Source organism: Saccopteryx bilineata, chromosome 2, assembly GCF_036850765.1.
Source record: "Saccopteryx bilineata isolate mSacBil1 chromosome 2, mSacBil1_pri_phased_curated, whole genome shotgun sequence".
NCBI classification, from domain to species: domain Eukaryota; kingdom Metazoa; phylum Chordata; class Mammalia; order Chiroptera; family Emballonuridae; genus Saccopteryx; species Saccopteryx bilineata.
The window spans coordinates 284,073,907-284,099,769 of NC_089491.1; the positions used below are offsets into that span (position 1 = coordinate 284,073,907).

Consider the following 25,863-nt stretch of genomic DNA (forward strand, 5'->3'; position numbering starts at 1 on the left):
TATGTAATATTTGATACATCAAAAATATGTAATATAGTTACATATATATACTAGTATATGTGACATATTTCTAAATTTTTAAGCAAAATTAATGAGTGTCAGAAGACCCCCTACAATCAACAGAAGACCCAGATAGAACACCTCCAGTAATATTGACCCACTTCCATGCCCCTTCCTGAGACATAATCACAAGCTGTGCTTATATGTTTACTTTCCTTTTCTTTTTTTTTTTTTTTTTTTTTTTTTTTGTATTTTTCTGAAGCTGGAAACGGGGAGAGACAGTCAGACAGACTCCCGCATGCGCCCGACCAGGATCCGACTGGGATCCACCCGGCACGCCCACCAGGGGCGATGCTCTGCCCCTCCGGGGCTTCGCTCTGCTGAGACCAGAGCCACTCTAGCGCCTGGGGCAGAAGCCAAGGAGCCATCTCCAGCGCCCGGGCCATCTTTGCTCCAGTGGAGCCTTGGCTGCGGGAGGGGAAGAGAGAGACAGAGAGGAAGGAGGGGGGGAGGGGTGGAAAAGCAAATGGGCGCTTCTCCTATGTGCCCTGGCCGGGAATCGAACCCAGGTCCCCCGCACGCCAGGCCGACGCTCTACCGCTGAGCCAACCGGCCAGGGCCTGTTTATTTTCCTTTTAAAAATAGTTTTACCTCACCTGCCCTGTGGTGGCACAGTGGATAAAGCTTCGACCCTAGAACACTGAGGTCACTGGTTCAAAATCTGGGCTTGCCTGGTCAAGGCACATATAGGAGTTGATGCTTCCTGCTCCTCCCCCTTCTCTCTCTCTCTCCCTCTCTAAAATAAAGAAATAAAATCTTTAAATGAAAATAGTTTTACCTCATATGTAGGTATATCTAAACAATACACGGTGATTTTGCTTGCTTTTGAGCTTTATAAAAATCTATCTAGTCTTTGGCAAAATTTTTTTTCTTCTTTGGAGGGGAAGAGAGAGAGAGATCCAGGAAGGCAGAGAAATGAGAAGCATCAGCTCATAGTTGTGGCACTTCAGTTTTCCTTTACTTTTTTTTTCTTTTTTTGACAGAGAGAGAGAGGAACAGATAGGGACAGACAGGAAAGGAGAGAGATGAGAAGCATCAGTTCTTTGTTGCAGCATCTTAGTTGTTCACTGATTGCTTTCTCATATGTGCCTTAATGGGGAGGAGGCTCCAGCAGAGCAAGTGATGCTGGAGCTCAAGCCAGCGACCTTGGGCTTCAAGCCAGTGACCTTTGGGCTCAAGCCAGTGACCATGGGGTTATGTCTATGATTCCACACTCAAGCCAGTGACCCCGCACTCAAGCCAGTGAGCCCATGATCAAGCTGGATGAGCCTGCACTCAAGCAGGTGACCTCGGGATTTCGAACCTGGATCCTCCATGTCCCCGTCTGACACTCTATCCACTGCACCACCGCCTGGTCAGGCTATGCCACTTTTAAATATTACTTCATTAAATTTTTTTAGTCCATCTCTTATCAGTAGTATATTAATGAGGAGGGAAGAAAAATGGAAGTAGGCAGCAGTAAGGACCACCATCTACCTCTAGAGCATTAGTGTAAAAAGTAAGCTCTCCGACAAAACTCTCAAAAGACTTCAGAACAAGCAATGATCACAGTGCAGTACCTTGTCCTCTTTAAAGAGTCTCCCTGCTCCCTTCTCAGAGTCTGTAACAGTTGTAGAGACCTTTGTAATATATTTTTTCAGAGCCAGCCTTGCATCTGAAACAAGAAGACAGTAAAATGTACAATGACAAGACAAAGACCAAAAACCATGCTCAACTGTGTAAGGTACTATCTAGATGCAGAGCTTTAAGGAGACTGTGTACAGGGGGTGATTTTTGGTTGCTTTCTCTGAATTTCAAGAAAGATAGCACTCAACCAGCATGGCGCTTGGGCACTCACTGTTTTCCTTAGAATTGTGCTAAGGTTTTTTTAAAACAACATAAACTGTGACACCCAATCCCAAAAAGACCATATTCTATTAAAATATCTAGTCTGTAGAAAGTAACAAAAAGACATTTCCAATACCAAAACTTCCATTTGCTTTACCCTTCTTGAGCCTTCAAAACAAATTTAAAATTTGCTTTCCTTTTTTAAAAAAGAAAGATAATACCATTCACTATAGAACCCATAGCAATGTCACCACAAAATCTACAAGATCTGTTTGGATAAAAGTATATCCCTCTGAGTATATCAATAAATTAAAAGGATTACTATATTCCTAGATGGTGCAACGGAATATTATAAAATTGTAGAGTAGCCCCAAATTATTTTAAGGTTGCTGCATTTATTTCCTGTGATGGCTATAACAAACTGTCACAAATTCAGTGGCTTCAAACAACACAAATTTATTCACATACATTTCTAGAGGCCAGAAGTCTGAAATGAGCTTTGCCAAGTGCAAGTCAAGGTGTTCTCAGGGCTGATTCCTTCTGTGGGTTCTTCTTGCTTTCTTGCTTTTTCCAGCCTCTAGTGGCCGCTGCACTCTGTGGTCGGTGAAATACATCCTCAGCATACATCACTCCAATCTCTTCTCGCATCATCAAACCTCCTCCTTCCTGTCACTTGCAGTAGGGACATTTGTGATTACACGTAGTTCCTACTTGGGTAATCCAGGGTATTCTCCATCTCAAGAGCCTTAGTTTAAGGATCTGCAAAGTCCCTTTTGCATATGGAGTGACAGTCCATGGTTCCAGGGATTAGGACCTAAATGTCTTTGGTGCAGCCATTTTTCAGCCTACCACAATCTGCCCTCTGGCCTTCCAAACTTCACAGCTATCCCACGTGCAAAATACATTTACCCCATCCCAGCATCCAAAAGTCTTGACCCATTACAACATCAATTCATGCCTTAATGTTCATCTAACATATCATCAGCTCAAAAGTCTTAACTCTTTGGTATGACTTTGGTATGATCCTTGCACCCTGGGATAGAATTCCTCTCCATTGGTAGACCTGTGAAACTAGAAAACAAGTTCTCTTCTCCAAAAATACAGCAGTGGGGCAGGCACAGAGTAACAATTGTAGACACTGCCATTCATAAAGTAAGGTAACCAATTGTCCTTTTGGGAGGACAGTCCTTCTTTTGTAAGTTCCGTCCGCCCTTGAAAAGTATCCTCCTACATGTCTTCCTTTTTGATTTTGGAACACTAATCTGTAAATGTCCATATTCAATCAATGCAGAGTCGATCCATTGCATGTGATGTGACATATTTGTATCTAAATGAGTACTTTTTTCTTAAAGTTATTATTAAAAATTAATAGGCATGTAAGCATAATTATAATATAAAACATTACAAATGTTTTTATTATGCATTTATCATATTATAGTGTATTATTGTTGCAATGAATAAAATGTTTCTTTTATTTACGATATTGTTTTCTTCAATATATTTTTGTCCTCTTCTTTATTGTAAAAAAGTTGGTCACCTTACATCAAGGGGAAAAAAATGTGAGGAAAGGCGTCATCCATCCCAAGCAATTTCAAACTCCCACACGGCAAACTGTGTTAGTGGTCATGGCCTGGAAACAAGCCTCTGTGGAGCAGGGCTCCCTTCTAGGCCTGCAGCCCCAGCCTGGGTCATCTTCCCTTCTTGTGAAAGATAGCACGTTTTTGCAGCTGAATAGTTTTATCAGTCATTTCTTGCCTGTTGATTTTGGGGGTCCAGCAGCCTTTATTTGTTCTGTCCTCTCTCCATCCCTTTGTGCAAACTGGCCATGTTTCTACAAGGATAACATCCTCAAAACCCTTGAGGCTCCCCGCATGTCACAGAGATTCCTTTCATCAGACAATAGGATCCTCCACAAGTCCCTTTGGGACAATCCCATTTCTGTTCCTGATTTCTACTGAGATGGCTGAGGCTCCTCAGCAGCAGCCACACACTAGACAGCCACACGCTTGGCTTCCAGTGCAGGGCACACTTTACTGACAGTCACTCTCCTCATTTCAGCATTTGGGCAGTCTGGAGAGGCTGAGCGGTTCCTGCCATCAAGTCCTTTTCCCATTTGCAGGAAAGGTTCTTCCCTCAATTTCTCTTTTCCTCTCACATGTTACGAGAAGGAGTGGAGAGAAATAAGGTCAGGTCTCCAACACTTTCCTTGGAAATTTCTCCAGCTAAATGTCCAGGTTCCCCACTTACAACTCAGCTACGATTTCTACCACTGAGTCACAGGATCGCCTTTCCTCTCGTTTCCAATGACATGTCCCTCATCTCCTTCAGAGCCCTCACCAGCAGCATCCTTAATGTCCAGATTGCAAACAATAGTCCACTCAAGGCCATTCTCATCATGGACCTCCAAAGTCTCCCACTTACCATTACCCAATTCCAAAGCCACCTCCACATTTCGGGCACTCGTTACCGCGTCGCCTACTTCCAGGGACTAAAACCTGTGTTCGTCTCCTACAGCTGCTGTACAGCTCTGGTGGCGGAAGACTGAAATCAGTTTCCCTGGACTAGAGTTAAGGCACTGGCCAGGCTGAGTCATGAGGCTCTAAGGGAAAGCCCATTTCTTATCTTTTCCACCCTCTAGCGACTGTCTACATTCCTCGGTGCAAAGTGCACCATCCCAATCTTGGCTCCTTCTCTGTATCAGACATCCCTCTTCCTCCATCTTACAAGGACCTTTGTGATTATAATTATGGCCCAACTGGATAAACTCCTAAAGTTAACAGCCTTACCTTGCTCATATCTGCCAAGTTCCTTCTGCCTTACCACAGCAGTAGGACCTGGATGTCTTTGGGGGCCATTACCCAACCTACCTTAATCATATACACAATATTGTATAATTTTAAATGGGAATTTTTGATAGTCTTAATGAAATCCCTCTGAAGCTCACCTGGGCCATCTACAGTACCTAACAATCTCTCTAAGCCTCATTGGCCTATCTGTAAATACAACAAGAGTGCCTTCCAGAGTCAAATTCAAACAAACATGTGGAGAAGTACTGGCCTGTGGTGGCGCAGTGGATAAAGTGTCAACCTGGAACACTGAGGTTGCCAGTTCGAGACCCTGGGCTTGCCTGGTCAAGGCACATATGGGAGTTGATGCTTCCTGCTCCTTCCCCCTTCTGTCTCTCTCTCTCTCTTCTCTAAAATGAATAAATAAAACTTAAAAAAAAAAAAAAGAGCTTAGAGAAGTACTAATGAATATGGCCCAGCTGACCTACGTAGTCTGACTTCCAGCCCTATACAGCTTCCGACCCACCACTTATGTTGCAAGCAGACTTAATTACCTAAACTGGAACCCGAGGGTTAGACTTTGGCTACACCACCAGTTGGGATACCCAGAGTCAGCGGTGTTCCCACCATTTCTTTTGATTTTCTTTTTACATGTCTAAGCATCTTTTTAGTTAATGCAGAACTATTTTATACTAGCACTTCAATTCACTTTCATTTAAGATTTATAAAAGACTGGATATTTGATATGTGTAATCTCAGTTTCACAACATCTGATATTGTTTTCTTTCAAAACTCTTTGACCAATAAATCCTCTTACATACACTAAATAGTACTTTACTGTTTTCACTTCAATTCTTTCCAAACTATTAATCAAGTGAATTTCTTATTAATTTACTTAGTCAGTAGTAGTTCCTTACCTTTGTCATTATTTGCTAATCTTTTACATTTGGAAAGTATTCCTATTATATTTCTTTAGCGAAGTAGAATACAAATATAACACATCCCCTAATTTATACAGATCAAGGCCTTCTACTCCAAGATGGAACTTTCCAAATGCAGAAATAAGTCCAATTTGTTACCTGGACAGATATAAATTTCCTGCAGCTATCCAAACCTACAACTTAGAGTGGTTTCCATGTTTTGTTTTGTTTTGTTGTCTTAGTAACGTATTCCTAATGGTGGGGGGCTCTTTTTTGTCATACACTACCATATCAACTTGTTATCAAATTAATATTAGAAAATATTTTAATCATGAGTATTTTAGTTATTTGAAATTTTCTTCTTGTGATACACAATTTCCTAATGATAAAATCTTTTTATACTCAAAATTTACATTAAATAAATTAGTGGTATTTAGAAATAACTGGTCTTGCAAATAAAAATTATTAACAACTTGCCTGACCAGGCGGTGGCACAGTGGATAGAGTGTTGGACTGGGATGCAGGAGACCCAGGTTCGAGACCCCGAGGTCACCAGCTTGAGCCTGGGCTCATCTGATGTGAGCAAAAAGCTCACCAGCTTGGACCCAAGGTCCCTGACTTGAGCAAGGGGTTACTCAGTCAGCTAAAGGCCCATGGTCAAGGCACATATGAGAAAGCAGTCAATGAACAACTAAGGTGTCGCAACGAAAAAACTGATCATTGATGCTTCTCATCTCTCTCCGTTCCTGTCTGTCTGTCCCTATCTGTCCCTCTCTCTGACTCTCACTCTGTCTCTATAAAAAAAAATTATTAACAACCTTATTAACAAATAATCTATCTCAGCACAAACAAAAAGTACTTTCTATTATTGGTACTATAATTTTATATAGACTCTGCCTGTAAGGCAACAACCACTACATATTTTTATAACATAGTATACACAGCACGGGCAAGTAGAGTTGTCAAAACTGACATTTTTGCACACGTTGATTATATGAGGAAGACTATTATCACAGGCATCATCACCTTGGGAAATAATGATTATCTATGCAAATTTAAAATGGTCATATAGAATAAACATATATGAGTAATGTGGGGGAAGAAAACTGATATTTATTCGTTACCATTATTATAATTGGGCATAAAAAGTCTACCTCTCCTTTTTGAATGATTTGCTGTTCGGAAAATAAAAGATATTTTAATTTTTCATGAGGCTGCTCACGGAGAAGAGGGCTTGTTATTTCTAAGAGGAGGAAACGACAGTTTTGTATTGCGACACACCTAGGGATGTAAAACCTAACTGTATAAATCACTTACTGTCACCCACGTGGCAGTGGATGTGCTAGCTACAGCACCCTCAAAGCCTATCCTGCAGTGTCAGCAGGTGGCCTTGCGCCGGTCCCTACGGAAGCCGCTTCTGCTTCTACCAGCGATGGTGGAACTGGATCAGCGCGGGATGCGCACCACGTCCGGTGTGAAACAGGTTCCCAGGGCACGCTGTCGCCTGGAGCTCACTATAGAAGTTGGGAAGGACTAGGGTCACCACGCTAGAAGAGCCCTGCGCAGGCCCTCAGCGGGCGCACGCACAGAACGGGCCATTTTGGTGGAGGCCTCCCGGCGCCCACAGCGCCCCCGGCGGCCCCTCCTGCCCCAGAGCTTGGGCCAGCGCGCGGCCGCAGGGGGCACGAGCGCCTGAGCTCCGCGGGCCCGGGCCGGGTCGGGGCCGGGGCAGGCACCGAGACTGCGGCGGGAGCCCAGAGGCTGCAGCGCGGACCTAGGAACCGCGGTCCGCGACCGGCAGGTGCCCGTCCGCCGGCTTGGCCCGCCCCAGACGTAGCTTTCTCTGCCCACTGCCGTTCCCAAGGCGACCGTTCGGGGCGGCCCAGTCCCCGGACCAAGCGGCCCGCGCTCGCGGGAGCCCAGATTTTCTGTGTTCCGCAGCCGTTCCAGGACCCGGGCATGAGGCAGCACGGCTGGGGCAACAGGCCGAGCGCTCGAGGCCTCTGGAATAGGGTGGGACCGGGCGGGTGGTGTGAGGGTGCGCGGCCTGGACTGGACGGCCGGATCGCGGGCTAGCTGTTCTCTCCTCCATTTCAACACAGGATGGAGTTCAGGCAAGGGACTAGTTGGAAGTGGGAACTCAGGGAATTACCACGAAATAGCACTTGTATAATAAGCATGCTGATTTTATAGAGAGCACTGTTTTATTTTGGGTGGCTTGGTAGAGAAAGGAGATTATTGTAGACAACCTCCTATGCCACCATGCCTGTTTTAGTCCATGCAGCTGCCACAGAAAGTTGCACAGACTAGGTAGCTCAGGGGTCCCCAAACTACGGCCCGCGGGCCGCATGCAGCCCCCTGAGGCCATTTATCCGGCCCCGCCGCACTTCTGGAAGGGGCACCTCTTTCATTGGTGGTCAGTGAGAGGAGCATAGTTCCCATTGAAATACTGGTCAGTTTGTTGATTTAAATTTAACTTGTTCTTTATTTTAAATATTGTATTTGTTCCCATTTGGTTTTTTACTTTAAAATAAGATATGTGCCGTGTGCATAGGGATTTGTTCATAATTTTTTTTATAGTCCGGCCCTCCAATGGTCTGAGGGACAGTGAACTGGCCCCCTGTGTAAAAAGTTTGGGGACCCCTGAGGTAGCTTATACACATTAGAAATCTATTGCTGACAGTCCCTGGGTGGGAGTGGTGGGGGGGAGGTTGAGAAATCCAAGATGCAGTCTGGTGAGAGCCCTCTTCCTCCAGAGTCAGGGCCTTCTTACTGTGTCCTCACAAGATGGAAGGGCTAGGGAGCTCTGTGAGACTCTTTTAAAAAGAACACTAATCCCGTTCATAAGGGCTCCACTCACCTGTCCTAATGACCTCCCAAAGACTCCACCTCCTAATACCATCATATTGAGCATTAGGATTTCAACATGTGAAATTCTGCACACACAATGAGACCACAGCAATTCCTTAACCCCCTCTAACCTTGGTTTACCCATCCATAGCATGTACGCAACATACTACAGTCCTCATGGGGTTGTGTAAGGATTAAACAAAATGTAATATAATACATGCAAACATCTTGGCATAGTGCCTGGTACACAGTAAAGTACTCAGTAAGTTTGGTATGCCATGCCTCTCCTCAACACTTGGTAAATGATTCCCTAATGGTTACTGAAGAAAATACAGGACCCTCCAAGGTCTATCTCAAGGTCCTCAAACTATGGCCCTCAGGCCGCATGCCACCCCCTTAGGCCATTTATCCCGCCCCTGCCCCACTTCCGGAAGGGGCACCTCTTTCATTGGTGGTCAGTGAGAGGAGCACTGTATCTGGCAGCACTGCAAAGCAGGGCATAGCTCACGTATAGTACTACTTCCGGTGACGCAGGACGCAGGCTTCACAGCTCCAGAAGCGAGGTCATATCACTTTTTAGGGCTAGCAGTGACAAATATGGAACTGGACATTGACCATCTCATTAGCCAAAAGCAGGCCCATAGTTCCCATCGAAATACTGGTCAGTTTGTTGATTTAAATTTACTTGTTCTTTATTTTAAATATTGTATTTGTTCCCGTTTTGTTTTTTTACTTTAAAATAAGATATGTGCAGGCCCTGGCTGGTTGGCTCAGCGGTAGAGCGTCGGCCTGGCGTGCGGGGGACCCGGGTTTGATTCCCGGCCAGGGCACATAGGAGAGGCGCCCATCTGCTTCTTCACCCCCGCCTCCTTCCTCTCTGTCTCTCTCTTCCCCTCCCGCAGCCAAGGCTCCATTGGAGCAAAGATGGCCTGGTCGCTGGGGATGGCTCCTTGGCCGCTGCCCCGGGCGCTGGAGTGGCTCTGGTCTCGGCAGAACGACGCCCCGGAGGGGCAGAGCATCGCCCCCTGGTGGGCAGAGCTTCGCCCCTGGTGGGCGTGCCGGGTGGATCCTGGGTGGATCCTGGTCGGGCGCATGCGGGAGTTTGTCTGTCTCTCCCCGTTTCCAGCTTCAGAAATAATAATAATAATAATAAGATATGTGCAGTGTGCATAGGGATTTGTTCATAGTTTTTTTATAGTCCGGCCCTCCAATGGTCTGAGGGACAGTGAACTGGCCCCCTGTGTAAAAAGTTTGGGGACTCCGGGTCTAGACACAAGCTATCTTTCCAGCTTTTGCCTTCCAACATTCATCCAGAGAGTCTATCCATGTTTACTTCCTGTTCCATCTGCCCCAGGTGTCAACATGGCTCAACCTTCAGTCCCTGGGGTCTCTCTCCAGCATCACCTGTTCAGAGAGGGTTTTCCTGGTTGCCCTCCATCAAACAACACACTCTCATTCATTCACTTGCTGCCCACTTCAGAACCCCTTTATCACTTTATTTTTCTCCACAGCACTCCACAAATATATAGATTTAGATAGATTGTGTGTCTCTTCACTAGAAAGGAAACTCCATGAACAGAACGATTTGTTTTATGCCTAGTTGTACATGCATTCTGAGTTCCTAGAACAGTATTTAGCATATTGACATGCTCAGTAAATACATATTGGTTCTATGAATGTTTACACAGAATTGCTTTGTTTACGATGTTTCTGCAACATAATATGCCTTGTCCACCTACCAAAATTCTACTCATTCTTCAAAGCTTAAACACCCCATGACACTCCTAATTCCCCCAAGTAAAACTCCCTGCTCTAACAACAGTTACATGATTATAATTTGATTTAGCTTCCATGTTAGTCTACAGTACCTTGGAATTTTTATTATCTTGTTTTTTAATTCTACCCCTAGATGGTAAGATCTTTAGAGGCAGGGTCTCTGTCTCCTCATTTTATCACATATGGTACCCTTACCACCTCATCCTTTTTGTACAAACCGTGCCAAATTCCCCACCCCTACCCCCTACCTAAGAGTACCACATATTGCCACAAAGGGACATAATTTTAAACAGGAAGGTACTTTTCTTGCATAACTATTTGAAAGGAAGAATATTTCAGAGTAAAAATAAAAAAGCAATTGTAGGTCGTGTGAAATGGTACAGCTATGGATATTTTTAAAGTAGATGTAAAACATGGCCCTGGCCGGTGGCTCAGTGGATAGAGCATTGGCCCAGCATATGGAAGTCCCAAGGTCAATTGCCTGTCAGGGCACACAGGAGAAGTGACCATCTGCTTCTCCCCCCTCCTTCTCTCTCTCTCTCTCTCTCTCTCTCTCTCTCTCTCTTTCTCTCTCTCTCTCTCTCTCTTCCCCTCCTGCAGCCAGTGGCTCCATTGGTTTGAGCTTGGCCCTGGGAGCTGAGGATGGCTCCACTGGAGCGCATCAGCCTCAGGAGCTAAAATAGCTCCGTACTCTAGCATCAGCCCCAGACAGGAATGCCAGATGGATCCTGGTTGGGGTGCATGCGGGAGTCTGCCTCACTATCTCCCTTCCTCTCACCTAAAAAATATATGTATAGATAGATAGATAGATAAATGTAAAACAGCCATACTTTGGAAGGGTTGAAAGGAATATAGATAAGCTGTTTCCATAGAATTCCATTACTATGATTACAGTTTGAAGTTATTAGCTAGTAAGATATTAGTAAAGTCTTCCTCTCTCTCAAAAAAAAAAATCAGTAAGAACAAATTTAAAAAATTAAAAAAAAGAAAAGAAACCCAAGGTGACTGGCTAGCTGACACCTTTCAGCTTTAATGTGCTCTTTATGGTGTCACTGACTCTATCCCAGGATCGCTGTGACTGATGATGTAACAATGGTGAGCAGTGTATATACTGCTGCCCAGGAAGACTATTTTCAGTACTCCTATGTTATGAAATACCTATTGACCACAGTCAGGGCATTTCTGCTCTGTCTCCGGTCACATTTTTGGCTAAAGATGTTTTGTTGTTGTTCCGATTAAGAAGGAAAGATGCCCTTTCAAGGACTACTCCCAAATTTTTTTCTGTTTGTTTGCCTATTTAAGGAAAGTTTGGGCACTTGTGAGAGAACTCGTCCAACCTGGGCCAGGATTGGATGGGAGATTTTACCAGAAGAAGCACTTTATCTAAAAGTTAATCTTCCTCCATCTCATTGTCTGCCTTACCCAATGAACAATCTATGCTTCAGTTCTGAAGACATGAATATATTTTGGGATTCTTTATATCTCATATATATTATAGGACAAGCTGTCTTTTTAATTCTGGTTGTTTTATCTGTGCATTACCTCTGGAAAAAATGGAAGAATCACAAGGAAAAGGTAAGCTAGTGATGACAATAGTAATAGTTATAGGAATATCGCTTTAAAACATAAGATTACCAGCTACTAGCCCTGGCCAGTTGGCCTGGTGTATGGAAGTCCCAGGTTCAATTCCCAGCCAGGGCACACAGGAGAAGCACCCATCTGCTTCTCCAACCTTCCCCCTCTCCTTTCTCTCTATTTCTCTCTTCCCCTCCCGCAACTAAGGCTCCACTGGAGCAAAATTGTCCCAGGCACTGAGAATGGATCCATGGCCTCCACCTTAGGTGCTAGAATGGCTCCAGTTGCAATGGAGCAATGGCCCATATGGGCAGAGCATCACCCCCTGGTGGGCATACCAGGTGGATCCCGGTCAGGCGCATGCGGGAGTCTGTCTCTCTGCCTCCGCGCTTCTCACTTCAGAAAAATACAAAAAATAAAAATAAATAAAAAGACTACCAGCTATGTTGAGGGAAAGTTCCCCATCTTATTCCTCTTTGTAACCTCCCTGGTTCCCGCCATCTGCCCTCAGCATCCAGCACAGTGTCTTGCACATACTAGGTGCTCAACAAATGAGTATAAGATTGTGAGTATAATAAGGCCCTAAAATAATCTAGTACAACCCCTCTATTTTAAGTTACAAAACACATCAAGAAAGTAGTGAGCTATAATGAATAGACTGTACAGGAAATGAAGTTGTCTGTCTGGGCCCAGAGGTAAGTCATCTGACCTTTCTCAGCTGCCTAACCCATAAAATGAAAGATCTGGACCAGAACAGCTGACAGATTCCTTGCGCATCTATATAGGAGGGTAAGTATATAAATTTGGCATGTGCTTCTCTTTTTTCTTTTTTCTTTTTTTTTTTTTTTTACAGAGACAGAGAGTCAGAGAGAGGGATAGACAGGGACAGAGAGATGAGAAGCATCAATCATTAGTTTTTCGTTGCGTGTTGCGACTTCCTAGTTGTTCATTGATTGCTTTCTCATATGTGCCCTGACCGCGGGCCTTCGGCAGACCAAGTAACCCCTTGCTGGAGCCAGCGAACCTGGGTCCAAGCTGGTGAGCTTTTTGCTCAAGCCAGATGAGCCCGCGCTCAAGCTGGCGACTTCGGGGTCTCAAACCTGGGTCCTTCCACATCCCAGTCCAATGCTCTATCCACTGCGCCACCACCTGGTCAGGCGGCATGTGCTTTTTAAAAATGGACTGTAAACTAATGTCTAATACTAGGATAACTTTCAAGGAAATTGTTATCTTAAAAATTTTTACCACTTTGCCAACAGCACCTTATTTTGAGGCAACTTTCTTTTGCCTTTAGATGGCTTTAGGCGACCCCTGTGTTTTGGTCATTCGACCCCCGCCGGGGTCGCGACCCACAGGTTGAGAACCTCCGCTTTAGACAGAGAAACAGGAAGTGGGGGGAGGGGTGAGAAGCATCAACTCGTAGTTGCATCACTGTAGTTGTTCATTGATTGCTTTCACAAATGCGTCTTGCCCAGGGGCTCAAGCTGAGCCAGTGACACCTTGCTCAAGTCAGTGACCTTGGGCTTCAAACCAGCAACTGTGGGATGATGTTAATGATCCTGTGCTCAAGCTGGCAACACTGCACTCTGGCTGGCAACCCTGAGCTCAAGCTAACAAGCCCGCTCTCTAGCTGGCGAATGTGGAGTTTCCAACCAGGACCCTCAGTAACCTGGGCCGACACTCAATCCACTGCATCACCATTGGTCAGGCATGATGTAATCATAAAAACTCTTTGACCTTTAAAATAATCAGATTGTTATAATAACGGAGACTGTTATAACAATGGACATAGCAGAAATACAAAGGATTGTAAGAAAATACTATGAAGAACTGTATGCCAAAAAACTAAACAACCTAGGTGAAATGGACAAATTCCTTGAAAAATATAATCTTTTAAAAATCAATCTGGAAGAATCAGAAAACCTAAATAGACCGATTACAACAAATGAGATCAAAACAGTTATCAAAAAACTCCCAACAAATAAAAGCCCTGGGCCAGATGGCTTCACAGGCGAATTCTACCAAACATTTGAAGAAGAACAAACTCCTATCCTTCTCAAGCTATTTCAAAAAATTCAAGAGGAGAAACAACTTCCAAGCTCCTTTTATGAGGCGAGCATAATTCTGATTCCAAAATCAGGCAAAGACAACACAAAGAAAGAAAACTATAGGCCAATATCCCTGATGAATTTAGATGCTAAAGTCCTCAACAAAATATTAGCAAACCGTATCCAGCAATACATGAAAAAAAATCATACATCATGATCAAGTGGGATTTATTCTGGAGAGGCAAGGCTGGTACAATATTCACAAATTAATCAATGTGATTCATCACATAAACAAAAGGAAGGAAAAAAACCACATGATAATATCAATAGATGCAGAATAAACATTCGATAAAATCCAGCACCCATTTATGATCAAAACTCTCAGCAAGTGCGAATACAGGGAACATACCTCAACATGATAAAGGCCATCTATGACAGACCCACAGCCAACATCATACTCAATGAGCAAAAGTTAAAAGCAATCCCCTTAAGATCAGGAAAAAGGCAGGGGTGCCCCCTTTCACCACTCTTATTCAACATAGTTCTGGAAGTCCTAGCCACAGGATTCAGGCAAGAAGAAGAAATAAAAGGCATCCAGCCTGACCTGTGGTGGCGCAGTGGATAAAGCGTCAACCTGGAAACGCTGAGGTTGCTGGTTCAAAACCCTGGGCTTGCCTGGTCAAGGCACATATGGGAGTTGATGCTTCCTGCTCCTCCCCCCTTCTCTCTCTCTCTCTCTCTCTCCCTCTCTATAATAAATAAATAAATCTTTAAAAAAAAAAAGGCATCCAAATTGGAAAAGAAGTAAAACTATAGTTATTTGCTGATGATATGATACTGTACATAGAAAGCCCTAAAGTTGCAGTAAAAAAACTACTGGAGAAAAAAAACTACTGGACCTGAAAAATGAATTCAGCAAGGTGGCAGGATATAAAATTAATACTCAGAAATCAGAGGCATTTTTATACACTAACAATGATCTGTCTGAAAGAGAAATTAAGAAAACAATCCCCTTCACTATTGCAACAACAAAGAAAAAGTATCTAGGAACAAATTTAACCAAGGAGGTTAAAGACTTATACTCATAAAATTATAAAACATTGATAAAAGAAATCAAGAGAGATATAAACAAATGGAAGCATATACCGTGTTCATAGTTAGGAAGAATAAACATCATTAAAATGTCCACATTACCCAAAGAAATTTATAAATTCAATGCAATTCCTATTAAAATACCAATGACATATTTCAAAAATATAGAACACACATTCCAAAAATTCATATGGAACCAAAAAAGAACACGAATAGCCTCAGCAATCTTAAAAAAGAAGAATAAAGTGGGTGGTATCACACTTCCAGATGTCAAGTTACACTACAAGGCCATTGTACTCAAAACACCTTGGTACTGGCATAAGAACAGGCATATAGATCAATGGAACAGAACAGAGAACCCAGAAATAAACCCACACCTTTATGGACAACTGATATTTCACAAAGGAGGTAAGAGCATACAATGGAGTAAAGACAGCCTCTTTAACAAATGGTGTTGGGAAAATTGGACAGCTACCTGCAAAAAAATGAAACTAGACCACCAACTTACACCATTCACAAAAATAAACTCAAAATGGAGAAAAGACTTAAATGTAAGTTGTGAAACCATAAGCATCTTAGAAGAAAACATAGGCAGTAAGCTCTCCGACATCTCTTGCAGCAATATATTTGCTGATTTAACTCCACAGGCAAGGAAAATAAAGGACAGGATAAACAAATGGGACTATATCAAACTAAAAAGCTTTTGCACAGCTAAAGACAATATGAACAAAATAAAAAGGCAAACCACACAATGGGAGAACATATTCAACAATACATCCGATAAGGGGTTAATAACCAAAATTTATAAAGAACTTGTAAAACTCAACACCAGGAAGATAAACAATCCAATCAAAAAATAGGCAAAAGAAATAAATAAATACTTCTCCAAAGAGGACATACAAATGGCCAATAGGCAGATGAAAAAATGTTCAACATCACTAATCATTAGAGAGATACAAATTAAAACCACAATGAGATATCACCTCACACCAGTCAGAATGGCGCGCATCAACAAAACAACACAGAATAATTGCTGGCGAGGATGTGAAGAAAAGAGAACCCTCCTGCACTGCTAGTGGGAATGCAGACTGGTGCAGCCACTGTGGAAAACAGTATGGAGATTCCTCACTTTTAGGAATATATCCCAAAAACACCACATCGATGATTCAAAAGGAGAAATGCACCCCCATGTTTATGGCAGCATTGTTCACAATAGCCAAGATCTGGAAACAGCCCAAGTGTCGACACATCAGTGGACAAGTGGATTAAAAAGCAATGGTACATATACATAATGGAATACTATGGGGCCATGAAAAAGAAGGAAATCTTACTCTTTCCGACAATATGGATGGACCTGGAAACTACTATTATGTTAAGTGAAATAAGCCAGGCCGAGAGAGAAAAATATCATATGACCTCACTCATTTGAGGAATCCGAAGAACAATATGAACTGAGGAACAGAATAGAGACAGAGGCGGGATCAAAGGATCCAGAGGGAAAGTGGACAGAGGGAAAGGGGATGGATGATAGGATGATAGGATGGGATGAGAGCAGTAAAGCAAATCCTGGAGGAAAGTGGGGAGGGCGCTACGGGAAGGGGGACACAGGGGATATACTGTAGAACATGGGGGAGGGGAGGATGTATTCAAGGGGACACTAGAATCTATGTAAACACAATAAATTAAAATAAATTTCATGTTAAAAAAAAGCTGTCAGGCGGGCAGGGCTCTGCTCCCTTCCTCAGCCCACCCTCTTCCCCCCCTATAAGATATATATAGCAGCAACGGAGAAACGAGTCATGTGTTTGTCTGCAGCCCCTTCCTGCGAATCCATCGTGGAGCAGCAGCGCTTGGTGCAGATTTTGCAAACAGCTTGAGATTACTAAATTAATTAGAATAAAATTAATCAAAACACTCACCACAAAGGAAAAAAAAATAATAAAATAAAATAATCAGACTGTTATAAAATGACTGTGACTTTTATTGCATTTTCCTTGAGGTTGTTTAGAAAAGGGAAATGTTTTGCTAATATTCAAATAATTTCTCCCAGCCCAATGCTCTAACCATAAAACCACATTTTAAATGTTTGTTGATGCCTGACCAGGCGGTGGCATGGTGGATAGAGCATCAGACTGGGATGCAGAGGACCCAGGTTCAAGACCTCAAGGTCACCAGCTTGAGCACAGGCTCATCTGGTTTGAGCAAAAGCTCACCAGTTTGGACCCAAGGTCGCTGGCTTGAACAAGGGGTTACTCGGTCTGCTGAAGGCCCACAGTCAAGGCACATATGAGAAAGCAATCAATGAACAACTAAGGTGTCGCAACGAAAAACTGATGATTGATGCTTCTCATCTCTCTCTGTTCCTGTCTGTCTGTCCCTATCTATCCCTCTCTCTGACTCTCTCTCTGACTCTGTTAAAAAAAAGTGTTTGTTAATGGTGAAAATGATTACTATTTTTTCACAGGTATATACACAATAGAGCATTTCTTCTGCCATTATACCTGTTTTTCTTTTGAAAAAAAAATATTTTATTTATTGATTTGAGGGAGAGACAGAGGGGGGTTTGGGGGGAGGAAGGGCAGGAAACATGAACTCATACTTGCTTCTGGGATATGCCTCAATCAGCCAAGCCCAGAGTTCTGAAATGTGACTTCAGCATTCCAGATCAATGCTCTCGCCACTGTACCACTATAGGCCCAGCTCTTGTACCTATTTTTTATAGTAAGCTTTCTTTTGTACAAATAAGTAATGTGTGTTATTTGGAGTTTAAGTATCAATATTCAGAAAACTTAATTTGAACTACAGTAAGAAAAAACATATATCATCATTGGCTTCTCCCCTTTTAGGTGAGAAGGGAGTCCTCAGATGATCATCAGGATTCTGTCACTGAAATCAACAGGTTGCTCTGCAAACTGCTGGTCACAACATCTATGGTGACAGACTCCTTGAAGCATGCATCCCACAGTCATACAGAGCAGAAAGTCAAGTACCAGAAACAACGCAGAAAGAAGAAGCCAGAGCATGCCACACATGTTCACTACGCAAAGCAGCACAGTCCAACTTGGAGGCCACACGAAAAGCCTACTGAGTGCCCTAGCTGGTTGGCTCAGTAGTGGAGCATCAGCCTGGCATCCTGCAGCCAGGGCACACAGAAGCAGCACCCATCAGCTTCTCCACCCCTCCCCTTGCTCAGGCACTGAGGAAGGCTCCATGGCTTCCGCCTCAGGCTGCAGCAGAGCAAGGGCCCCAGATGGGCAGAGCGTTGCCCCCTACTGGGCTTGCCGGGTGGAGAGTGGTTGCAGTGCATGTGGGAGTCTGTCTCCACCTTCCCTCCTCTCACTAAAATAAAAAAAAAGTTTAAAAAAATAAATCTATTGATTGAATTAATATAAAGAAGAAAATGGTTCTTTGTGGCCCAAACTAAAACAGGTGGACATTGGGGAGAGCAGGCCGATGAAACTCCACACCCGTAAGCCCCGAATTGTTTCTTTTCAGAAAAGTTACAGGAAAATCTGTCCTTGGATTGGGTTCCATGAGAACTATGGGTCCTTCTTCAAAAGTAGGTTTTAAATGATATACATAATGTGAATTTCATTCAGACTGAGTATTCACTGTTATTTGTTGCTTTTAATTTACAGATCTAAAATTGAAGGTAGTAACGGAAACACTGCCCATAGAAAACATTTAGTACAAGTGGACAATTACCTATAAATTAATCCACAAAGTGCAACTCATCTTCTCTTCCCAAATGTGCTTCTTTCCCTCAATTTCCTTATTTCTGTTCATTGTCCAATCCTTTCTCCTTTTACTGGTAAGCAATTTCATTACTGCTCGCAGGTGAATCTTCCTAAATGTCATCTTCATCCTCCTCCTCTTCTACATAAAAATTCCCACTAACTCCCAGTGGCTAGAGAGACGAAATGAAAACCTTAGCCTGGCATTTAAGGCCATAATCTGCCTGTAATAAGAGCAGCATTTTGCAAGTGCTGACCACACACCAAGTATTGCACTAAAGTGCTCTGTACCATCTAATTCTCACAACAACCCCCAAGGTACGAACTATCATTGGCCCCTCTTTCTGGAAAATGAAACTGAGGTATAAAGAATTTAATTAAGTACCTTGTCCAAGGTCACATAGGTTTCAGGTGCAGACACCCGTATGTAAACTCAAGCAACCTGATGCAAGAATCCATATACTTTTTTGTTATTCTGCAGCCTACCTGGGCAAACTATGACTTGCCATTCCAGCAATCTGTCACTGTCTCTACACATGCCACTTTCACTCCCAGGTCAAAGATTCAACTCATGCCCTTGACTTTCTATGGCATTTTCATATTCCACACATTCTCCAAGTCCCAGCTCAACTCCAACATGCTGTGACTTCATGCCCTCCGTCCACTTCACAGCATGTATGACCTGCTCTGCTGAGTCTAACCCTCCATCGTAGTTTTTTTTTTTTTTTGTATTTTGCTGAAGCTGGAAACGGGGAGAGACAGTCAGACAGACTCCCGCATGCACCCGACCAGGATCCACCTGGCACGCCCAGCTCTGCCCACCAGGGGGCGATGCTCTGCCCCTCCGGGGCGTCGCTCTGCCGCGACCAGAGCCACTCTAGCGCCTGGGGCAGAGGCCAAGGAGCCATCCCCAGCGCCTGGGCCATCTTTGCTCCAATGGAGCCTTGGCTGCGGGAGGGGAAGAGAGAGACAGAGAGGAAGGAGGGGGGGGGGGTGGAGAAGCAAATGGGCGCTTCTCCTATGTGCCCTGGCCGGGAATCGAACCTGGGTCCCCCGCATGCCAGGCCGACGCTCTACCGCTGAGCCAACCGGCCAGGGTGTAGTCTTTCTGATATTGTCACTTACAGTAGGATGTGCCTACAGTTCATCATCCCCCACCTAACAAATATCCTGAGAGAAGGACAACCAATTTTACCTAAAACCATGCTTGGTGAGCATTTAAAAAATGATTACTAAAGATATGATTGTAAATTACCTCACAAAACAATTGCCATGAACTTCACAGTTACTACTAATTTTCAACCAGCATTTGTACACATGCAAACCTCTAAGCCAGGGGTCGGGAACCTTTTTGACTGAGAGAGCCACGAACGCTACATATTTTAAAATGTAATTCCATGAGAGCCATACAATGACCCGTGTAAGTTACGCATTATCCAATAAAAATTTGGTGTTGTCCCGGAGGACAGCTGTGATTGGCTCCAGTCACCCGCAACCATGAACATGAGCAGTAGGAAATGAATGGATCGTAATACATGAGAATGTTTTATATTTTTAACATTTTTTTAATTAAATATTTGTCTGCGAGCCATATGCAGCCATCAAAAGAGCCACATTTGGCTCGCGAGCCATAGGTTCCCGACCCCTGCTCTAAGCCGTGTTCCACAGGGCTGTGGAAATGATATTATTAGGCTTAAGTTGGCCCCTTTAACTCCACAGCCCTTGTAAAACCCAAATTCCCCACACCCAACTTCTTACTGGGCTCAAAACAGAACATTCTTATCCCCACTGTAAAGTTGTCGTTAATTGGCTTGCTATTCATTCTGTCCTAATGACTCCTTGGCCTTCACTTTGAAATGTAGCAAAAAGTTTACCTTTGCAGGAATGTCAGGGAAAGCTTGTACTGGGGAGGGACCTAACCCTTAGGGCAGTTTAAATTGCAATAGTTATTTGTGAAAGTCTAGCCACAGACTCAGGCGCCAGCTATTCCTGGGAGGTTCCTGACTTCTTGGCTATCTTCAGAATTTACCAAGGACACCAAGCCTGCACTACATCAAAAAAGAACCTGTGTGGCCCTGGCCAGTTGGCTCAGTGGTAGAGCGTCGGCCTGGCGTGCAGGAGTACCGGGTTCAATTCCCAGCCAGGGCACACAGGAGAAGTGCCCATCTGCTTCTCTACCCCTCCCCCTCTCCTTCCTCTCTGTCTCTCTCTTCCCCTCCCGCAGCCAAGGCTCCATTGGAGCAAAGTTGGCCCGGGCGCTGAGGATGGCTCTGTGGCCTCTGCCTCAAGTGCTAGAATGGCTCTGGTTGCAACAGAGTAACACCCCGAATGGGCAGAGCATCGCCCCCTGGTGGGCGTTCCGGGTGGACCCTGGTCGGGCACATGTGGGAGTCTGTCTGACTGCCTCCCCATTTCCAACTTCAGAAAAATAGACACACACACAAAAAAAAAAGAACCTGCAGGCAAAATTCCCCACCTCCTGCTCATTGTCAAGTCAGTGACCAAGGCCACAAACCCCGATATACAAATGTGAGAATGTCCAGGTGCAGGCAAACCCATGCCAGCAAAAGCCTGAACCCCTGTATCTAATTCCCTCTCCCACAGCTTGGGGCTGACACCTTTTTGCTGGTCTCAGCCTGCTTGCACCCAAGCACTTTTAAAATAAAACTTTCCTTTTGGAACATACTAGCCTAGTGTTTTCAGTTCGTTACACTGTGTCTGCCTTTCAAATGACAAGTGAAAAATCTTAGTACAACTGAAAACAGTACCTGGTTTTTTTACCTTTTATGGAAACATAACACACACACACACACACACACACACACACACACACAGAGGAAAGTGCCCAGATGAGACAGTCAGTTGCTGAGCCTCCTGCATGACCCACCTGCCCAGTCCAGGAACTGAACGCACTCCATCTGGGAGTACCGAGCAGCAACCTCTCGGGCTCTCTCTTCCCGGAAGTTCAAAGCTTCTATATCAACATCCAATTCCACCAGCACTTTCAAAGTTTCCAGACGACCCCAGGCTGCAGCACAGTGTAAGAGCGTATAACCTGACAAACAGAATGGAGACCATTGGGTCAGACGGACTATCTTCAAGTCTCATCACTGCAATAATATTATTGCACATTTACTGCTCACCAACCTACTGTGTGCCATGGACTGTGAGGTAAGTATCTTATTTAAACCTCATTACACTCTATGAAGAAAATGCAATTATTAGCTCCATTTTTCAGATGAAGAAACAGACACACAAAATAATTAGGTGACTTTCCCAAATTTGCTTTCACACAGCAAACAGTGAAGTCTGTGTTCTTAACTACTATGCTATTCTGTATCAACATGCATGCACACACATACTTTCTTGTTTATGTGTACATGCATAATACATGCATATAGAACTATAGCAGGCACATACAATGTACCCAAGGTTTTTTTCTTTGTATTTTTCTGAAGTTAGAAGTGGGGAGGCAAACTCCTGTAAGTGCCCGACTGGGACCCACCTGGCATGTCCACCAGGGGGCGATGCTCCACCCATCTGGGGCACCACTTGCGGCCACCAGACCCATTCTAGCACCTGAGGTGGAGGCCATGGAGCCGTCCGTCCTCAGCGCCAGACCAACTTTGCTCCAATGGAGCCTTGGCTGCAGGAGGAAAAGAGATAGAGAGAAAGGAGAGTGGGAAAGGTGGAGAAGCAAATGGGTGCTTCTCCTGTGTGCCCTGGTGGGGAATCAAACCCAGGACTTCCACAAGCCAGGTCTATGCTCTACCGCTGAGCCAGCCAGCCAGGGTAATGTACCCAACTTTAAAGATAGTACACTCATCTTTAGGTAGTCACAAGTAATTTTGATGAGAAGAAAAGAAACACAAAATACCTCTGGCAGTTTTTTCATTCAGATTCACCCCGTATTTTGCCAAAGCTCTAATCACATGACTTTGCCCAGCCATGCAAGCTGCATACAACAGATCTCTTCCAACAAGGTCTTTTTCCAAGAGGAGCGCCATGGCCTCCTCAGGATGAGGGTTCTCCAGATCCTCAAAAATTTTCTGCAGCCCTTCTACATCCCCTGTGAGAGCAGGCGGTAGGAAGGGATTAATGGGGCCTGTTTCCTCCGGCTCCTTTTCCTCCTCCTCCTCTTCTTCTTCTCTTTCAACAACTTCTTCTTCTTCTTGCTGTGATAAAAATAGTGATTTTTCTGAACTCCCTGATTCTGGGGGGCCTTCAGATTCCATTAACTCCAAAAATGCCTGAGACCAAAAAAAAAGTAATAGAAATCTACTCAGACAAATCAGTATTTATTTATTCATCCGGCAGTCCACTGACAATAAAATACTTAACTGGTTGAAAATAATCATTTTAAAATTTTTTATCCATTCAATTAACAGAGTTTATTGTGCACCTACCATAGGCCCATTCAGCCAACACATTGCCTGAATATATATTAAAATGCTGAATTTGTGAAAGAAATAGTAAATTCACTAGGAACGGGTGAAGAAAAACAGCAATGTGGGCTAGGTTCATTGCAAAAAGATTGAAAAAGAACGTGAGACAGACTCACCTACCTGAACACGGGCCCATGCTGGGGAGAAGTGGAAAATACAGTTGGGTCATTGGAGCCAGATTATTAAGACCTTAAGAAATTGGACACTGACAGAATTTAGTCAATAATGCTTACTGAAATATTACCAGTACACTAAGTGCTGCGTAGGAACTGTGCATTGCAAAGAAGACTCAAATTTATTTCCTGCCATCAATAGTTTTCTTTTTCAAGGGAGAAAAGGTGGCGTATGCAAAATAAGTGTAATAACAGGTGACAAATGGTATCATAAGAGATGAAGTGCCTTGGACATACAGAAGGGGCAAGATTAATTCCAGGTAGAATTAAACAAGGAAGTTTTACTAGTGATCATTCTGGCATTACAATTACTGGATTGTGAATGACTCAGAGAAGAGTGGCCTGGTCCTCTCATATGTATAAGAATGCTTGTAGCATCACTGTTCATACACCAAAATCCTGGGTCAAGTAAAAAAACAATGCCCATTAACAGGAGCAAAAGCTGTAACAATTTACATAAGATAGGACATAGCAATTAAAATTAATAAACTATAGTGATAAACCCTGTAGTAGACAGTTGAACATGGCTCCCGAAGCCCCTTACCCTGCACCCTGGTAGTCACACCTTTGTGCAAGTCTCTCTTCATGAACACAGGCTAGACATAGCGACTTTCTCCCAATGTGATAGCATGTCACTTACATAATTCTCTGACAACAGACTGTGACTTTTGTCTTGTTGGTACCCTCCCCCTAGCTTTTCTCATAGTCTGTGATGGAGAGGGCCACCTTTCAAAAACAGAGGGCAGTCTCTGGCCAACAGCCAGTAAGGAACCAAGGCCCTCAGTCCCACAGCCCACGAGGAGCTTAAAGTCACCAACAACCGCTGAGTGCACTTGGAAGTAGATTTGCCCAAGTTGGACCCAGAGATAAACGTGGCCCCACACAACACCTGGACTGTAGCCTATGAGAGACCCTGAAGGAAAAGATTCAGCTAAGTGGTCCTCTGACTACTACTGCCCCAGAGAAACTAGGCGATAATGAGTGTGTGCTCTTTGAAGCTACCAAGTTAGGGGGTAATTTGTTAGACACCAATAAATAACTGATGCACACAATATGAATGAATCTTAGAAATGTAATATTAACTAAAAACGTAAATCCAAAAGATTGTTAATATCAGGATATACTTTTGTGAAGTTCAAAGCCATTAAAATTAAAATAGACTTTTTAGGAATACAATAAATTCAGTAACAGTTTTTAGAAGAAGCAGAAGAAAAGCAAGATTGAACACGATTCAGGACAGTGCTCCCAGGGGTGGGTTAGAAGGATGCAGGAAATGGGATAAAGGGAATCATATATTTAGTAAAGAATATGGCATTTAAGCTAGACCATAAAGAATGGGCAAAAATTGGTCATTCAGAAGGAAGAGAAATTCAGTTAGAATAAAATCTCTTTTTACCACAACCCTACATTAATCTCTACCTTCACTAAATGTGTATAATACTTGTAAGTAACCGAAGTTAGGCATCTTTTGATTGCAAATAACAGAAAAATTGTAAGATTGTCTTTTTAAAGTAGATTATTTTCTCACATGACAAGAAAGTTAAAGGTAAAGATGATTCAGTAGCTCCAAAATACAGATCCAAACTCTTGCTATCCTTGTATTCCATCATAGTGTGGAAGACTTTCATTATCATGACAATTGCCTCATGGTGACAAGATGGTTGTCATAATTCCTGGAATCGTGTCTACATTCGTGGTAGGAAAAAAGGAGACTCTCCTAGAGGATACTAGTGGCGTCTACCCCTTTTAAAAATAAAGCAAAACAAAATATTTCTTATCAAATCCCAGCAAAGTTCCAATTCTATCTCAAAAGCCAGATTGTGCCTCTATACTCAAGAGAAGCAAAGAACAAACAAACAAAAAGAATAACAAGACGACGAAGAACAAACACCGAAGTGTTTCTCAATTTTCCTGCCTCTATAATGAAACCAAGCAAGGTGTGTGGAGTTGGGCATGCGAGTTGAGGTTGCAGCAGAGGAATAACCTTTTAAGAGCCTTTTAAGCCAAAAGAATTTTTTAAAATGTAGTCCCTTGTAGAACTGTGCACCTGAAATCTGTGTGATTTTGTTAACCAGTGCCACGCCAATAAATTCAATAAACGGGGGTGGAATGTAGTGCCTTGAAGATTTTAAGTCCCAGCTCTAGGAGACAGTCCATAAGGGCGGCCCTGGGCACCCCAGGGTTAATTAAACAAAGGGGAGGCCTGAGGAAGTGGTAGCCCGGGCTACTCAAAGGTCCGGTTTAGGGCTGAGTACGCAGGTCAAAATTGCAAGGTGCGAGAACTTGGGAGGCACCCAAGTTCACCTTTCGGCCTGAATTCCTGAATTCCGCAGGGACCTCCCAGGATCCCCCCAGGCGTGGGTCGGCGAGATGGGCTGCTACGGAAAGCTTGGGGCAGAGGCAAAGAAAGCCCCCGCTTGACCAGTTCCTGGCCGAGCATCCTGGCTGGATGATGTCCATTCTTCCTGGCCCTAGGTGCCCGCACTCACCGCTCTCCACTCCCGGGATCCCGGGTTTCCACGGTAACCATGGCTACGACGCACGCGGCTTAGGGCTGTGCGCGCAGCTCAAAATTGC

At 43.8% G+C, this 25,863-nt stretch overlaps 1 protein-coding gene across 3 annotated transcripts in view; it reads right to left on the reverse strand.

The window, feature by feature from the left end:
* Positions 1-25,863, reverse strand: part of ANKRD45 (ankyrin repeat domain 45) — a 38,750-nt gene that overhangs the window by 8,563 nt on the left and 4,324 nt on the right. For 2 of the 3 annotated variants that reach the window (XM_066255114.1, XM_066255116.1), the window contains exons 2-4: positions 22,546-22,918; positions 21,556-21,723; positions 1,620-1,714 (exon numbers count right to left, since the gene is read on the reverse strand). In XM_066255114.1, the coding sequence (XP_066111211.1) occupies positions 1,620-1,714; positions 21,556-21,723; positions 22,546-22,903 (621 nt within the window). In that variant the 5' untranslated portion in view covers positions 22,904-22,918. Of the gene's footprint in view, positions 1-1,619; positions 1,715-21,555; positions 21,724-22,545; positions 22,919-25,775; positions 25,794-25,863 lie in introns of those variants that run through there. The other variant, XM_066255117.1, reaches the window with a different exon arrangement.